At 38.9% G+C, this 13,312-nt stretch overlaps 1 protein-coding gene across 1 annotated transcript; it reads left to right on the top strand.

Moving 5' to 3' along the window:
• Positions 1 to 6,497: 6,497 nt before the first annotated feature.
• LOC110006107 (GTPase IMAP family member 9-like) lies at positions 6,498 to 8,237 on the top strand. The gene is made up of 2 exons (XM_020661336.3): positions 6,498 to 6,596; positions 7,034 to 8,237. The coding sequence occupies exons 1-2, from the start codon at positions 6,569 to 6,571 to the stop codon at positions 8,023 to 8,025; spliced, it is 1,020 nt and encodes a 339-aa protein (XP_020516992.3). The 5' UTR covers positions 6,498 to 6,568; the 3' UTR covers positions 8,026 to 8,237.
• Positions 8,238 to 13,312: the final 5,075 nt, after the last annotated feature.

The following is a 13,312-nucleotide window of genomic DNA, read 5'->3' as shown; positions in this document are numbered from 1 at the left end:
CTTACTGGCTTTAGTCTGATGAGCATTTAGCGTCTGATCAACATTGCCCTGCCTCCAAAGATAATAGTCCCCTTCAGATTCTCCATGCATATGCAACAGTCTATTCTAAGACAAATGACAACAAATAACCAAACACACAACTCTTTTGTTTAAATATACATTTAACTATGTTCTATTGTCTGCGGCTGGATTGCCTGTAGATGATAATGCCTTTTCTTTGCATTTTGTTGTATTGGCTGCATGTGGTTATGTTGTGAGTATTGTCTACTTTTTGTTGCCTTGTCTTTATTTTGCTGCATTTGATTGTGTTGACTGTATGTTCTCCAATTCTACAATGTATTTAGCAGACACTTTTATCCAAAGCAACGTACATTAGAGAGTAAGTAAAACAAAAGCGAGGATCTAGAGAGGAGGAAAGCGATGTCAGTAAGTGCAAACGATCAGCTTTAAGTCAGATCGGACACTAATGCTGACAGGCAGTGCACAGAGGCAAAGCACAACATTGACGGCTGTCCTTGGGAGCTCTAATCAGTATAGAAACCATCTTAAAATCATGGTTATCAACAAAACCATTGTCATTACCATCATCATCAATGATATCAAAACCATCATCATCATAAAGGTCGTAGGTGTTCATGAAAGAGCTGGGTCTTTAGCTTTTCTTAAAGGTGCAGAGGGACTCTGCAGATCAAATGGAGTTTGGAATTTTGTTCCACCACCGGGGGGCGACAGAGGAGAAGAGTCTAGTCAGAGACTTAGGACCCTGTTGTGAAGGTTGGATCAGACGCCTTTCATTGGCAGAGCATAGTGGGCGGGAGGGAGTGTAGATCTGGATGAGAGAGTTTAGGTAAGGAGGAGACGTTTTTGTGTCTGTTTTCTAAGCGAGCAACAGAGTTTTAAATTTGATGCGAGCAGTAACTGGGAGCCAGTGTAAGAAGATGAACAGCAGAGTGACATGTGCTCTTTTAGGGAGGTTGAAGACCAGTCGTGCTGCTGTATCATCTGTATCTGCTTTATTATGTTTTGTATGTATGTAGGAAGACCTGCCAGTAGAGAGTTGCAATAGTCAATGCATGATATCACAAGAGCTTTTACCAGGAGCTGTGTAGCGTGTTCTGACAGGTAAGGTCTGATCTTCCTGATGTTGTACAGCGCAAATCGACAAGGTTATCAATCATGACGCCCAGGTTACGGGCAGACTTTGTGGGCATGGGTATGGTTGTACCAAGCTGGATATTAATCTGTGGTTGCATAGAGGGACTGGCTGGGATGACAAGGAGCTCAGTCTTTGAAAGGTTGAGTTGAAGGTGGAATTCACTCATCCATTTAGAGATTTCAGCAAGGCATGACGAGATTATTACAGAGATTGTAACATCGTCTGGAGGGAATGACAGGAAGAGTGGTGGTGTGTACTCTAATTGGTTGTGGTGTCTTGATTTTGTTGTGGTGTCTTGATTCGGTTCTGTTGTCTTGATTCGGTTCTGTTGCCTTGATTTAGTTGTGATGTCTTGATTCGGTTCTGTTGCTTTGATTTGGTTGTGATGTCTTGATTCGGTTCTGTTGCCTTGATTTGGTTCTTTTGTCTTGATTTGGCTGTGATGTCTTGATTTGGCTGTGATTTATTGACTTGGTTGTGATGTCTTGATTCAGTTCTGTTGTCTTGATTTGGTTTTGATGTCTTGATTTGGCTGTGACATATTGACTTGCTTGTGTTGTCTTGATTTGGTTGTGATGTATTGATTCGGTTCTGTTGCCTTGATTTGGTTCTGTTGCCTTGATTTGGTTCTTTTGTCTTGATTTGGCTGTGATTTATTGACTTGGTTGTGATGTCTTGATTCAGTTCTGTTGTCTTGATTTGGTTGTGATGTCTTGATTTGGCTGTGATGTATTGATTCAATTCTGTTGTATTGACTTGGTTGTGATGTCTTGATTCAGTTCTGTTGTATTGATTCAGTTCTGTTGTATTGACTTGGTTGTGATGTCTTGATTTGGTTGTGATGTATTGATTCGGTTCTGTTGTCTTCATTTGGTTGTGATATCTTGATTCGGTTCTGTTGCCTTGATTTGGTTCTGTTGTCTTCATTTGGTTGTGATGTCTTGATTTGGTTGTGATGTATTGATTCAGTTCTGTTGTCTTGATTTGGTTGTGATATCTTGATTCGGTTCTGTTGCCTTGATTTAGTTCTTTTGTCTTGACTTGGTTGTGATGTCTTGATTTGATTCTTTTGTCTTGATTTGGTTGTGATGTCTTGATTTGGCTGTGATGTATTGACTTGGTTGTGATGTCTTGATTCGGTTCTGTTGTCTTGATTTGGTTGTGATGTATTGATTCGGTTCTGTTGCCTTGATTTGGTTCTGTTGCCTTGATTTGGTTCTTTTGTCTTGATTTGGCTGTGATTTATTGACTTGGTTGTGATGTCTTGATTCAGTTCTGTTGTCTTGATTTGGTTGTGATGTCTTGATTTGGCTGTGATGTATTGATTCAATTCTGTTGTATTGACTTGGTTGTGATGTCTTGATTCAGTTCTGTTGTATTGATTCAGTTCTGTTGTATTGACTTGGTTGTGATGTCTTGATTTGGTTGTGATGTATTGATTCGGTTCTGTTGTCTTCATTTGGTTGTGATATCTTGATTCGGTTCTGTTGCCTTGATTTGGTTCTGTTGTCTTCATTTGGTTGTGATGTCTTGATTTGGTTGTGATGTATTGATTCAGTTCTGTTGTCTTGATTTGGTTGTGATATCTTGATTCGGTTCTGTTGCCTTGATTTAGTTCTTTTGTCTTGACTTGGTTGTGATGTCTTGATTTGATTCTTTTGTCTTGATTTGGTTGTGATGTCTTGATTTGGCTGTGATGTATTGACTTGGTTGTGATGTCTTGATTCGGTTCTGTTGTCTTGATTTGGCTGTGACGTATTGACTTGCTTGTGTTGTACTGACTTGGTTGTGATGTCTTGATTTGGTTGTGATGTCTTGATTCAGTTCTGTTGTCTTGATTTGGTTTTGATGTCTTGATTTGGTTGTGATGTCTTGATTTGGTTGTGATGTCTTGATTTGGTTTTGATGTCTTGATTCAGTTCTGTTGTCTTGATTTGGTTTTGATGTCTTGATTTGGTTGTGATGTCTTGATTTGGTTTTGATGTCTTGATTTGGTTGTGATGTCTTGATTTGGTTGTGATGTCTTGATTCAGTTCTGTTGTCTTGATTTGGTTTTGATGTCTTGATTTGGTTGTGATGTCTTGATTTGGTTTTGATGTCTTGATTTGGTTGTGATGTCTTGATTTGGTTTTGATGTCTTGATTCAGTTCTGTTGTCTTGATTTGGTTTTGATGTCTTGATTCGGTTCTGATGTCTTGATTTGGTTGTGATGTCTTGTCCACCTCTTAGCACGCTGGGCCCCCGCTGCTGTCTGGAGTTTTAAAAACCTAGTCGTCTGTCTGCTTTATTTCTGTTTACCTCACAGTTTTTCGTAACATTAAAAGTATAAAAAAACTAAATAAAAAATGTTTTCTCATTGACAGCTCAACTCTCAACAACTCAACCTGACAAGTCTCCTCCCGTTGCTAGCTCCACTAACGTAAACGAAACTAACCAAGCAAATAAACATGTTAGAGAGGAGCACCCAGCTAGCTGCAGGAAAGCAACAGTGCTGATGAAAACTTAATTGGTAAATTGTTTCATCATTATTTGTGATTACGCTTAGATGCTGGTCTTTTGTTTGTGAGTGCATGTGTTGTAGACCGCCGTGTCTGCTTGGTTATCATACTGTATGAACGGCAGGCCATTGCTGTCACACTGTTTACAAAGTTTGTTGTCGTGCGTGGGTTGATAATGTGTGGGTTTATTGTATTGTCTATTTGGCTGTGTGGCTGGATGAGCGTCCAACTTCACTGAATGTCAAACTGTAGTTGCCTTCTATCTTTGGTTTCCTGTCCGGCTAATTAAGTCTGCTTGTTTAATCGGTGGAATATGCGCACAGACATATCAGCACTTGTTCTGCTTAAACATCAGCAGGTCACTCACTGACCATGCTATACTATATTATTATATAGGCTACAGCATATGATATATAGCCTATAGGCAGTTTAAGGGCCCACTATTGGTCCCCGCCCCCTTCTGCAATGACCCATAGGCTCCGCGCCTGCTCACAGTACTTTAGGTACACTAACCCCCAATTCACACATACTCCGTGCGCGTCGCGGTCCGTCAGCGGCGCGCACTACGTTGCACTTAGCTTCCACTCTAGTCAATCGTTGTGTTCACACAGGGCGCGCTGCGGTCCGTCTCCGGCGCGTGCCACCAACGGCACTACGCTCTGCTCCGTTTCAAATACGCAGCGAGTCTATTTTCGGCAGCCTATCAGAAGGCTTCAATTAAAACTGTCACTCAAGGTTGAATGAGTTCATTATGTGACCGTGATGGTGTTGACAGTGACCAATCATAAGAGGGGAAGAGCCAGCCTTGCTCTCCCACAGTAATGGAGGTGCTTATCCGTGCTGCACTAGCTGAAGTGGCACAGAGCCAAGAAAAGGATCTCTCTGTCTCTCTGTCTCTCTGTCTCTCTGTCTCTCAGGTGCGATGAAGGAAAATCATTCATAGCAGGCCTATTTTGTTTACTCAGTAACAGATGTGATTTAAAATGTAGTGAATTACAATACTTAACAGAAAACCTACTGAAGTAAAAGTAAAAGTACAGATTTTAAAAATGACTTAAAAAGTAGTAAGTACACCAAAAAACCACTCAATTACAGTAACGCGAGTAAATGTAATTAGTTTTTTTACACCGCTGGCAAAGAGTTTTATTATGTGCGTGGCATTTAATATCTGCGGGTATGAAACAATATATTTACTCGTGGCTTCAGTAACTTCTTTGACTCCATACTTTCCACCTCTGGGGGAATATGTGAAGTTTGTTTGAAAGAACTGCTGCAGTTTCCTGTAAATGTTGGAGGGAAGGGCAAGCAGCAGTTTAAGTGTCAGGTTATCTGAGGGCTGTAAAGACGAACATAAAAAACATGTTGCTTCAAAGATAAGTAGAGTAATACTTAAACAGAGAATCTGTCAGGATAATCGATCCCAGGGGGGAATAAATAAACGTTTAAAATCATCCAATAAAAAAATCCCAGTCCTTTAATGAAGCAGGAAAGACACAAGGTTTTTTTTGTATGATTTTTGTTTGTCTTTATTTGATAGGGAAGTGGATAGAGTAGGAAATCAAGAGGAGGGAGTGGGGAATGACATGCAGGAAAGGAGCCACAGTTCGGATTTGAACCTGGGCCGCCTGCTTCGAGGACTATAGCCTCCGTACATGGGGCACACGCACTAACCACTAGTCCATCTGCGCTCCAAAAGCTACAAGGTTACGGTATTTAAAAAAACAAAACAATCTCTTCGAAGACAGTTCTGTTTCCATGATCTTTCACTTGGACATGGTGTAATAAGGTACTCCTGTTGACAGACTTTGATCCTGAAATAAAAAAGTTGAGTTGAATAATAACATACACGGTTGATGTTTTACCTTCTTAAAGTTTTTAGAAGTATTAGTCTACAGTATCAGTCTCTTCGACCTTCAGTGTTACATGCAATGTGATTCAGAAGTAATTAGTGTTGGTTTAGCAACCAAAAAATAAAAATAATAGAAATAATAAAGCTGACTACATTTTTACGTGTGTGAGTTACTGGCCTGTTTAGGTGAAAGAGAATTAATCTATCTTTATTTTTATAGCGCCAAGTCATAACAAATGTTATCTCAAGACACTTTACAAAAAAGCAGGTAAAAGACTTTACAATTTATCATGGGTTTCGAACACTAATATATGGAAGCGATTAGTGATCAAAATTCAAATGATAAAGCTAATTTAAAAATTCAAATGATAAAGCTAATTTAAAAATTCAAATGCATTAACAGAAATGCTTTTTATTTGTCAGAATATGGGTGTATTATTTGACTCAAAAATAAAATGATGATTAATTTATCTAATTTGAATTTTAGTTTTCAACTTCAAAAATGCACATTCTTTGACTAAATTAAAATGAAGAAATTTACATTTGCTTTAGCATTTTCAAAAAATGCCCCGCTAAATTTGTATCATAATTCAAATGAAAAAGCTAATTTTCAAATGAAAATACAGTAACAGAAACACGTTTTAATTTTCTGAATATAGGTGCATTATTTGACCTATATTTAAACTGAATATTCAGTCATCCAATTTGCATTATACTTTTGCTCTCTATATATGCATATTGTATGACATAATTCAAATAAAAACAAAAAGGTCTTTGGACGGCGCAGGAAAGTGCCGTTAGACTCCAGCTCCCAGGCAGGCGAACGTAATATTTACAGTCTATGAGGCGAGCGGGCAGAACGCGAAGAGGGGTGTTAATATTTCCAAAGACTGTTAGAAGCTCACTCAACCAAAGCTTCACTTTCACTTTGACTAAATGTACACTGTTCAGATATATATGGGTGTGGTTTGCAGCATGGAGTTGTATAAAAAAGAGGAGAAGCAGCAGAAAGACTCAGACCTCTAAGTCTGCTCCACTTGGCACCTGCACTTTGAAACCCCAGACATGGCCGGCAGATACAACTACGTCTGTGGTAAGTCATGATACCACTTGTGTTTAATTTTATTAAATATAAAGGGACTAGGTTAAGGGACTTCAACCTTTCTTTTTAAGTATTTAGAGAATACAGAAATGTTGATGACTTTGAGGAAGCTAAAGATAGACAAGTTGTAAGTTAAAGAAGATTTTACTTATGCTATGTTTTAAACTGTGTGAAGACACATGAGAAGACACAGACCTGGCAAAGCTATCAAGTTAAAAACCAGCATTAGTAACACTATTTAAAACAGAATTACTGGAGCAGGAAAGATGGCAGCCGCACTCATGGGTGCCATCTTAGACTTTTCTTTAAAATCAAGGGATTCAAATATTGTATCTAGGATTCTTCTTGGACCTTGAATGATGCTAATACAAAGCTTCAGAGTATCTCAACATCAATTCAAATCTAATTTTATCTATTCTTCCTTGCAGAACAAAAAGAAATGACTCTGAGGATGGTGATGGTGGGGAAGACAGGAAATGGGAAGAGTTCCACTGGAAACACCATTCTGGGACAAAACTGCTTTGAATCAAAGTTCAGTTCAAAGTCTATGACTGTGAACTGCTCTATTGGTGAAGGTACAGTAGATGGACAAAAGGTTGCCGTTATCGACACCCCAGGCCTCTTTGACACCAGGTTTGTCGTGGCGAAGACAACTAGAGATATCACCCAGTGCATCTCTTATGCTCTTCCTGGACCCCATGTGTTCCTGGTGGTCATCAGACTGGGAAGATTCACTCCAGAAGAGAAGCAGACAGTGCAAAGGATTCAAGAAATCTTTGGTGAGGCAGCAGACAGATATAGCATGGTTCTCTTTACTGGGGGGGATCAACTTGAAGACCAAACCATTGAGGACTTCATAAATGATGACCAAGCCCTGCTGGAGCTCGTGGACAGATGTAACGGCCAGTACCATGTCTTCAATAATAAAAAAGAAGATCCCTCTCAGGTCACTGAGCTGCTCCAGAAGATCAGAAGTATTGTCCAGAAGAACGGAGGAAGCCACTACACCAACGAGATGTTCCAAAAGGCTGAGAGGGCAATCGAGAAGGAGAAACAACGCATCCTGAAAGAGAAAAAGGAGCAAAAAAGAAGAGAGAAAGCGAAAATGGTGAGGGAACTTCAGGATGAATACGAGAGAGAGATGAGGGAAAGAAATCAGATTCTCAGGGCTGAGAGAGCGAGGGAACAGCAAGAGAGAGCAAGGAGAAGAATGTTGGAGCAGCAGATTATGGAGAGGCAGAGGATGGTGGAAATGGCAAAAATGGAAGCTGAGAGGCGGAGAGCGCAAGAGAAACAAAAGAGGGAGACAGAAAATATGAGAATGGTTCTCCAGCGACAACAGGAAGAAGCACTGGAAGAGGAAAGAGCGAGGTTGAGAAGGCAATCACAGCAACGAAATGATGAGTGTCTAATTCTCTGATAAGGTTATTTGTGAAAGTATTTTATGCAAACAGTAGGATAAATGGGAGGATAGAGATGCACCCATTGCAATTTCTTCAGACAATGCTTATTTCAGCTTTTTTCAAGGTCTGACCCGCTGATACTGATTTTCCGATTTTGTTTCTTAAATAAATTATATTTGATAGTGGAATGTTGAAAATCAATTGTTAAAAATAAAATACTGGCTGTTAATCTACTGTGTCAAACCCTTTATTGCCTGTATTCTTGTTTTTTATGTCAGATTTTATGGTGGAAGTTTCTTCCTGTATTGACTCTCTTCATCCCTCCTTCTTTAATGTAACTCATTTGTCAGGAGGCCTAAGACCCGCCTCAGCTCCAGGTCAATGCCTGGTGTTGGGTTGACCAAAAGTTAGGTTAAGACAATATTTTCAATATGGCGACCGACGTCGACGGAATCCAAAAACGGCAGGCATTAAACAAGTATTTGCCTCTGCACCTGTATATCATGTAAGAAAAGAGAGAAAATGTCCCACAATGTGTCTACCACTTTAATGGCATCACTCACCCTCCACTTTGACAGTAAACCCTTGTTGAGCTGCATAGAGCAGCCTAAGCTATGCAGTCTCATGGCTTTTCAATGTTGCTAGCATTGTCTTAACATCAGAGCTCCAGATATCTGTGGTAAGTATCCAGCTTGTAACTCTAGTAAGAATTTCTTTTGCACATGTTCAGAGGTCTAAAAAAAATATGAATGTGTTGAAAAACACTACCACGCCTCTAAACCTTAGCTTTCTATAGTTATTGCATGGATTGCAATCATAATGCACAGGCAGTGCACAAAACACAGGATGTACATGCACGAGGTTGCCTTGAACACAGAATAGCATAGAAATTAAATGAATAGCTCAGCCCCATGGGTAGTTTTATTTCCTCTCATACCCCATCTGCCTATATGAGTCAGTATCAGACTGATATCAGGATTGGGTCGGTGCCTTCCTATTACAAAGTAAAGTCTATCAACAAATTTCTTGAACATAAAAAAAAAAAACACTCATACCCTCCCAGTAATAAATTCATGATTATTTCTTTAAACCCAGTATAGTAAGTGCTGCACCAGCATTAACAAAGAATACAAGTTTGTCATAGTTGCTCTCAGATCTCATGAACCCCCATGACCTCAGTTGAGTCGGGTATGGCTGCATCCTGGCGCTCTCTCGTCTGTGTGCTCTCGTCTCATGCGATCTGGCGCTCCGCTCAAGTGCGCTGGGTCAAGAAGCAGTTTTACGAACTCGCACATTAATTAATATTTACAGTCTATGATTAAGTCAAACTTTAAAACCGCAGAGGGGAAAGTTAGAGCGACGTTTTTTTTTTCAACAGCTGAACCGACGCTGCTGACTAAGCTGTGTGTTTATTTATAACCAAAAAGCACATATACATATAGAATGGCGAAATTGCTTATTTTTTATTTCGTCTTGAATGTATAAGTACGACGGAGGATTAGGGCCACGTTACATTTTTTTTTTTAATTTCGAGATTGAAGTCCTAAATTTACGAGTTTAATCTCAAAATTAAAAAATAATAATATTTTTTTAACATGGCCCTAATCCTCCGTTGTATATAAGAACCTAGTATGTTTGTAATATATCTATGGAAGCCCATAGATTAAAAAAAAAAAATGAAACCTTGGCTTTGTTGAGATTTTTTTTTTGCCAATGTGAAGTCAAAATTATGAGATAAAAAAGTCATAATTATGAGATAAAAAGTCATAATAATGAGATAAAAAGTCATAATAATGAGACAAAAAGTCATAATTATGAGATAAAAAGTCATAATTATGAGATAAAAAGTCATAATTATGAGATAGTTGAAAGGAAGAAAACTTACTCAAGACAAAGCAGTAGCTTTACTTTGGTGTGAGCTCTAGCTGCTGTTTAATATGATATGGATTGTGAGTACATTGAGACTTACTCTAAACGTGATTATATCACAAATGAAATATTATCTTTGCTAGCGGATTCGCATGGGATAGTGCTAAGCAAACGCACCCTTGAAAGGATTTTAAGGAAGAAGCAGCTCTGGCGAAGAAAGAATAAAACTGATGTGGCTGAAGTGGCTACCTTTATTGAGAATCAACTGGAAACATCTGGTCAGTGCCATGGCTACAGATGGATGCACCAAAAATGTTGGTTAAATGGGATTGTGACTGACAGAGAAACAGTTCGAGTATTGCTGCAGTTATTTGATGGTGAAGGTGTTGATGTCAGGTCAAGAAACAGACTGCGGAGGCATGTTTACCACAGCTGTGGTCCAAACTATGTTTGGCATATTGATGGCTATGACAAGCTTAAGCCATTTGGAATCGCAATCAGTGGATCCATTGATGGTTTTTCCAGGAAGATGATTTGGCTTGAAGCTTACAAACAAACAATGACCCAAAGGTCATCGCTGGCTACTATATGGATGCTGTGATCAATGCTGGTGGTTGCCCTGCCAGAATCAGACTTGACTTGGGGACAGAAAATGGCCATATGGCTGAAATGCAGCAGTTTTTGCATTTTTCTGAGAACCAAGCTGAAACAGACAGTGTAACCTTTGGTCCAAGCACTGGAAACCAGCGGATAGAACGATGGTGGTTAACCTTGAGAAGTGAGTGTGTCCAGTTTTGGATTGACCTGTTTGACAAACTGAGAGAAGATGGCTACTTCTCAGACAAACATTAATACTCCTGTCATTTCACATCTCAAGCACTATTTTTTCAGGTGCTGTTATTGCTGGTTATCAAAAGAGAGCATGGCATTCTCAACTGTTCCATAAGCCAATAACTTTGTTACTGCTATATACTATCTGCTGTATAATTTAGATTACATTGTAGTTAAAATGAAAACATAGCAGTTTTGAATACTGTGAAATAGAAATGTTTTAATAAAAAAAATGTTTCTATATGTGTGAATTTGCATTTTTACTCACTTCTTACAAGTAGTCAATGTCAGTTCAACAAAGAACTTTATGCACTGAACATAGTTTGTATATATTTAACATTTCTTAGGTAACTACAGTTACATTAGCATTCCTCCCAGGTCAAAACACATGGAAGAAAACTGTGTTTGTGAGAAAAACATAAAAAGGGGAATATACAAAGTGACACAGGCCTAGGGAAGTTAATCATCTACGTCCAGTTCATTGTTGATCAGCTGCCTAAGTCTGATGTACAGGTTAACTGTTTCAAACACATCATTGGTCAAATTTAGATTATACTCTGACATTAGGTCCACACAGATGTGGAACACATCTTCATCCCATGGGAAGTCCTTGAACACACACTCTTCAAGGCAGATTTGAATCTTCTCCATATCCACATGATGTAAACAATCCCTGCCTCCGTACAGTTGAGGGACTGCATGCAATATGGAGGGACGTCCATGAGGTGAGCGTGAGTTGTGGGCTTGACGGACTCTGTGGTTATTCCAAGTCAGAACAACCTCATCAAGTTCTTCCTAGAAGGCACATCATATTTAGTCAGTGCATAAAATATAAGCCATTAATAATTACTGCCCTGGCTAGTAGTCCTGACCCATAGTTGTTTTTTATCTGTGAGATTTGTCCTTGCTTGTCATACAGTGGGCTCGCACAATAATATGAATACCAGTAAATTGTAATTTTTTGCACTGCAACTACTGTTGCAGGCATAATATAACAGCTATCAAAATGTCAAAAAAACCTGTCTTTGACATCATCATGTGATGTCATTTATCATACAATTATAAAATTATTTTATATACAGTATCTGTATATTATATGATATGAATTCATTTGATAATTACCCCAACCATCATGATTTCTTTGTTCTATTATGACTTTTTTATCTCATAATTATGACTTTTTATCTCAAAATTATGACTTAATATGGGCAACAACAAAAAAAAACTCAATAAAGCCAAGTTTTCATTTTTATCTTTTTAACTGGCGGAAATGGGCTTCCATATATATGACATGCACACTACATATATTTTTATTTACGGAGCTTTATCTTGAAAATTAGAAGCTCAGGGGGCTCGGCTTCAGGCACACAGAAGAGAGAACACAGAAGAGAGTTGCCAGGCTGCAGACTTACAGTCTAGGGGCACAGGACATGTTGGGACCATAGACCGTAAAGTTGGGACATGAGTAGCTGCATTAGCTGAAAGCAGCCTCTAGGTGGTGCTCTTGTTCTGTATTTATTTTTAGTGTGTAGAACGGTTTCCTGTCAGGTCTTATTTGTGAAATTAATTTACTTTGATGTAATTCACTTCTAATTTTCATTTGGCAGCTTCCCCTAAGAACAAGAGTTAAATGAATCAAACTGGATGTGGATTTATTTATGTTTATCTTCGTTATGGAGCGGACCTGTCAGATCCTCAACATTTATAATCTCTTTAGACTCACAGGACTGTGTCATCTGCTCTTGCTGTTGTACTTTAGTTACTCAATGAAAGCACATGCAGGGATTTTGTGGCACGATTATCTGAACATTTACTCCACAGAGGTCTTTTGAGTATGCAGGTCTCTGTTTCTGGTTTCATGTAGCCAGAAACACCTGAAAGACACGAGCCTCCCTGTTTGCATCCAGTGTGTTTTCTGTGCTGTAGGTAGTTTGAAGTCAGACAGTTATAATCCTCACAAAGCTGTAATCTGACTGGCAGCCACATCTGGCACTCGTCTAAACCAAAATGTACACAGAGCAGAGTTTGAAAAGTGACATCCTGTGGCAGGAATTTAACACTTAATGCTGTTTGTTTAGTGTCTGGAAGAGTGTAGGAAAAACCTGTCCTTTAAGAAGACTTTAACATCACTCTTTCCATCTATTTATCTCAGTTTTCCTAAAACTACACTTATTACATTCAGAGGCTCTCTTTAAAATCTGACTTTTTCTCTGATGAGGTCTGGTTGAATTGAAAAGGAAAGTAGACAGAGCAGATTATAACCTCGCTCTCACGCTAATCCCAGACTCCTCTGTTATATCAACATGCATCTGTTGTAAAGGTTGGACTGTGAGTTTGTTTCCATGAAACAGGAAAAGAGGATTGTATTTTGAGGGATTATTTATTCCTGACACATTTATTTCATAATTCATAATTCCTGTGTGTCTGTTTGAGTTGTCTAAAGCCTAACAACTGCTCCATCTTTCTGTTCTGTCCTGAACTGTTCTTTAAAACTCGTGAGGGACACTGTGCTTATTCCTCATAGTGTGAAACACTTTCTGCAGCTGTGGGTTAATCTGATGGAGCAGAGAAAAGAGATGGGACTGTCATCTCAGGAACTGACTG

Source organism: Labrus bergylta, chromosome 2 (assembly GCF_963930695.1).
Source record: "Labrus bergylta chromosome 2, fLabBer1.1, whole genome shotgun sequence".
In the NCBI taxonomy this organism is placed as follows: domain Eukaryota; kingdom Metazoa; phylum Chordata; class Actinopteri; order Labriformes; family Labridae; genus Labrus; species Labrus bergylta.
The sequence above is the reverse complement of the archived record's forward strand: the minus strand, read 5'-3'. Positions and strand labels throughout refer to the sequence as shown.

Excerpts from the sequence above, each read along its gene's own strand:
- LOC110006107 (XM_020661336.3), top strand. The coding sequence starts at position 6,569 with ATGGCCGGCAGATACAACTACGTCTGTG. Across the intron at positions 6,597-7,033 it reads CAGATACAACTACGTCTGTG|AACAAAAAGAAATGACTCTG; the intron begins GTAAGTCATGAT and ends TCTTCCTTGCAG.